General features: G+C 41.3%; 1 protein-coding gene across 1 annotated transcript in view; it reads right to left on the bottom strand.

The window, feature by feature from the left end:
• Positions 1-3722, bottom strand: part of TECR (trans-2,3-enoyl-CoA reductase) — a gene marked incomplete at its 5' end in the record, with an annotated part of 13826 nt that extends 10104 nt beyond the window's left edge. The window contains 5 exons of the mRNA XM_010194416.1: positions 443-546; positions 1832-1876; positions 2207-2258; positions 2735-2792; positions 3664-3722. Coding sequence (XP_010192718.1) covers positions 443-546; positions 1832-1876; positions 2207-2258; positions 2735-2792; positions 3664-3722 — 318 coding nt within the window. The remainder of the gene's footprint in view (positions 1-442; positions 547-1831; positions 1877-2206; positions 2259-2734; positions 2793-3663) is intronic.
• Positions 3723-4821: the final 1099 nt, after the last annotated feature.

Genomic DNA, 4821 nt, shown 5'->3' with positions numbered 1-4821 from the left:
CTGCTGAAGTTACTTCAGTTACTGACACGTGAAGTTGCTCACGTGCCTCTTTGCAGCACAAACTCTTAGGAGTATAATCCTGATCTTTCTCGGGAGAGTTACGCAGGTCCTGCCAAGCAGATCTCCAAAGGCATTTAGACACCTAGTTCCTAGTGATTTTGCAGTAGACATCAAAATCCAGTTGAGAACCAGCACCTTAGTTCAGCAGAGCCAGCCTACGCTGAAGCAAGTTCTCCACTGCTGCTCTCCCAGGGAACTAGGTATTCAGAATATCCTCTTACTGCTTTCCCTGATTAAATGAACTGAAGCAATGAGGATTCATTGCCTGCATCCACTATCAGAGCAGGCATCATGCAGAAATATTGGAGAGACAAAAAGTGATGTAAGGATTAATTATGGAAAAATAGCCATTAAAGTGGCTCAGACTTGAAGCATAGCTCACCGTAGTCCATCCTATCTGTGGCCCTAAATCTTTAAAGTATAAGGTAGCAGTTGTGCCAACAGGGAGGTGCTGCAGGATTTCCTCATCCCTCAGGGACTTTCCTTCTGAGACGGAAAGAAGTTATTACATCTCAATGAAATTCAAGTCAACTTTGGTAGCATACCAGCTTTATATCGTGCTTCAACCAGTCTGTGAGATTCTTTGATGTGACATGGGTTTATCGGAATCTCAATAAACAAACTAAGGCTGTTTATACTTAATCTTGATTCAGCCCCGTAATCACATATAAGCCTGGGTCCTGTATCGACACCAAGACCACAGAGAGTTCTTAGCCCTATGTGACTGCCTGGTCTAGTAGACTTGCTTCATCTCTGCTACAGCAGAATTTGCTGATGGGTCACTGTCCATTGCACCTCCATCTCTCTCCTCTCCCTTCGTCTCTTCTCCTTCATCAGACACACAGAAGCTAGGATAAAATGAGATTGGAAGGCTCTCCCTACAGAGGTTTTCATTGCCTCCTTTTTTTCCCCAACCAACCAGCAGGAGGTGATTCCACAGGACTTGACCTGGTACTCAGGCTTTTAATGCCTAGATCTGGGGGAATCTCCCAAAGGCCAGCATTTTCGCATGACAAGTCTCACAACATAAGTCTACAGAGATCTTTGAATAAGGAAGTATGATACCTCCTGTGCCTGTTTTCCATGGACAGATTCTAACATGAACTAATCTTCACCAGCATACTTTTAAAGGACTGTTTAAATAAAACTATGCTTAATGGAAGCAAAAGAAGAAAGTGCTACATTTTATACTGAATGCTAAGATGAATTAACTCAGTTTGGCAATTAGACTTTCTTTTGCGCACCCAGGCCACGTACCAAGAGGCTTCTAGTAGCGTTACCTACAATTGCATTAATGAAGTCAGCCAGCTGGCATCAGCTTTGTCAGCAAATCCTACATCCATGGCAATGTGTTTTGCATTAGCTTACCTCAAAAGAACTGTAATTCCTGCCCGAGAGCAGAGGATTATGTGAATTGATAGCTCTAACTCATAGCCTTTTTGAGTGCACCCAGCTGAGCATCACTGTGGTCATTTCACTGCAGCTAAGGGAAATTAGTATCTGGATCCTGTGCTGCCTGCCTTGAAAGCCAAAGTGCTCAGTAGTTAGAAAGTGCATTGGAACAATGTGTAGACTCCTGAGTTAATTACCAAGCACCAGGCACACAGGTGGAGCTCTGTTCAGTGCTTTCAAAGAACTGAATTTGTTCTGGGTTCCCTTCAGCCTTCACAGTGCTAATCAACAGAGCTGGAAACTCAAGAGCTAATACCTATGCAAAGTACACCAGGCCCCTGCTCAGAGCTTTCTTACTCTAGTTCTCACAGGTACTTACTTGGATCAAGTTTTATCGACTGCCTTGCCGGGTACCACCGAGGATCTGCAAGACCATAGAGAATGGTGTGACACACAGTGTTTGGTTCAGATCATCCACTATTATAATGAATGCAACACAACAAGATATGATTTAGTTGAAGATATGTAGGAATATTTATTCAACATGAGTATCTGTGAGAAATTATGCAGCAGAAAAAAATACAAAAGCATATCAGGATAGCATAAAAATGATACTGAAATCTCCCTGTGATCGCATTCACGTGCGGATCACTTAGCGTTATGTGTGTGTGCGTTACATGTTTCAAATTCTGTCACTTTCTCCTCTTTCTATACTGGATATTCTGGTGTGAACTGCTGCAAAAGTTATACTCACATAATTTATGGAACATCAATCTGATCTCCCTAATCGTGGCATTTGGTTCCACCTAGGCAACAAAAAATATTGCGTACGTCAGATGCGTATTTCGAAAGGGGCGTGAGACTATTCAAGTAGAAATGTGACTTACAACATAACAGTACAACTTCCTTACAGAAGGCTGGGATTGGTATGGGTGTTCAAAGTACTTCTTACAGGAAAAAGAGAGGACAATTTGTGACATTTGTTTCAGGGGCAGCTGCTCTAGCAGTGGTCAAGAGTTACAACAACAGCAGCAGTGACACTTCAATGGCATATGAGCGAGTGAGACACCACTGGCACCATCGTGGTGAAGCAGCTGAAGTTGTGCTCTTTGCCCAAAAGCTGATTGTGGAAAAGACCTGAGCTAGTCTGCAGTCAGCCTGAAGTGTGGCCAAAGAAATGCTATCAGGAGATGAAATACCCTTCATAAACACCACGTTTACTTAAGAAAAGTTAGTGATTTTTAAACAGTCACCTAGCATTTTAAACAGAGTTTTGTTTTACCTTATCTAGGAAGCATAGCTGTTTCTTTGTCTTCCAATCAAGGATTTCCACCTGATAGGACACAAAATGATAATTACTAATTATTGGCTAAATAATCTCGAAGCTCTTAGTTGATTCCCAAATTCCCAATCATTGTTCAGAGTGAGATGCCATTATTCTCTGATCTGTGGACTGTGTTAAAAACACTTCTGATATGCTCAAGAGACAGCTTTAATCATAGCCAGGTTCTCCAAGCACTCAACTTGCAAACAAAAATCATATTGTTGCCAAATAAATAGTCTTCCTGGATATATTCAGAAGGAGAAGTAGCTAATGTATTGATCAGAACACATTGATCTGGGGTATCTTCTTATGCTAGAGCAAAAGGAACAACTAAGGGATAGGTAAGTTTCACAGTAATCACAAATAAACAGACTTTTATGATTTGTAAAACTAGAAAGACAGTTGGAGAAAAAGAAAGTACATATATGTGCATGTAAGGAAATATTCTGAGTACACAGAGCTTGAAAACATCAGCGGACATAACGAGGAAATGCAGCTAAAGATCTGGACTTCACCAATCCTTAAGAGGCTGTTACGGGAATATTTAGCGTTATTCTTCCTTGCAGATCACCTGCACTACTGACTGCACATGAGCATTTTGTATTTCAAGCAGTGGCTTAGCTACAGCTCTTAAAATGAAAGAGCAGTTTATTTCTGTGATCGAATGGCGCTTTGGCAAAAGGTTATGGTTTTAATCAACAGCCAAGCAGAAAAGTCCCCAGACATTTCAAAGCCCAGTTGCAGCAAAACCTTAGATAACAGTGATGGTGTTTTAATTCCATCTGTTCTCATCAAACGCTGTAACGGAGCTTTGCGGTACAGCTAAGAGTGCAAGTCCAAAGCTGATCTGTCACACTAAATGGCTGGGGCTATCATTACTTAGCACCAAAAGACTTTGTTGGGTGTTTTGTTTTGCTGTTTTTGTGGGTTTTTCTGTAATAAATACCTAGCATTAATTACGTTTGATATTAACTGGCCAAGAGGACAGATTAACATTAGACTTTAAATGTGATTCCTTACTAAAAATAGGAGTCACAGTCCAGTATCTTTCTAATAGGGTTGCTTTGAAGAGATCACTTGGTTAGAGTATCTTGTTTCCTTGTCTTACTTGTCCCAAATTGTTCTTTCTCTATTGGCGCAGCCATGGAGCACTTCAGCTCCAGCCAGAAGTACCAAATCTGATCTCCATGAGGGACACAAATGCAGCGATGCTTTCTACCTGTGCACTGTAAGCTCTAAGTCAGACATCAAGGGAGGTAAGCACTTTTCCTCCTTTGTGACAAATGGGTGACAGAATATTGGGATATTATAAGTTTTCCCTTCGTTTTTTACATTTGAAATAACACAAATTTCAAGTTTCAATGTCTCCATTTGTGGGACATCTCCATGGGAAAGCAAATGAAGTGGATTCCCTTCCCAGAAGGTGAATCTTGAAATACAGCACTCTGACACTTGCAGTCCACAGAACAAGGACTGGGGGGGGGGGGTAAATAATTATTTTCTCCCTTCTGATGCTGAGTTGCTACGAGGATTATAGAAACGTTTGGTGAATCTCCAGGCTCTTGCATCGATGAATACCACTGGGCTGCCCTTCAGACTGCAGCAGCACCCACAGATTTAGCAGTCTCCTTCCCGTTCCATACCCACTCCCAGCACATTTATTTTTAATCAGAATCCCCCAAGGGCTGTTTCAGTCTATGCCTTCAGTAGCTATATTAGAGAAATCTTCTCCAGGCCAATTACAGAGTGGTTTGGATATCTTTCTGCCACCTACACTCTTTTAATTGAGTTATTCTCATTATACACAAAGCCAGACTGAACATTACAGAGCATTTTCTTTTGCTTTGTGGTTTCCATGGGAGTGGCTGTACAGAAATTTAGGTACTTCAGTGAACCTTTGGAATCAGTGTGGCAAACAAACAAACAAGGCATCCAAGATCTTCTATACTTCTATACTATATATTTGGTTTTATTCCAGCATGTCTCTGAAGTTTGTACCTGTCTGTACTGGCCCATTTCTTCAAATACCTAAAGGGAGTCTATAA

This window comes from Mesitornis unicolor, unplaced genomic scaffold (genome assembly GCF_000695765.1).
Source record: "Mesitornis unicolor isolate BGI_N332 unplaced genomic scaffold, ASM69576v1 scaffold21481, whole genome shotgun sequence".
Taxonomy (NCBI): Eukaryota; Metazoa; Chordata; class Aves; order Mesitornithiformes; family Mesitornithidae; genus Mesitornis; species Mesitornis unicolor.
The sequence above is the reverse complement of the archived record's forward strand: the minus strand, read 5'-3'. Positions and strand labels throughout refer to the sequence as shown.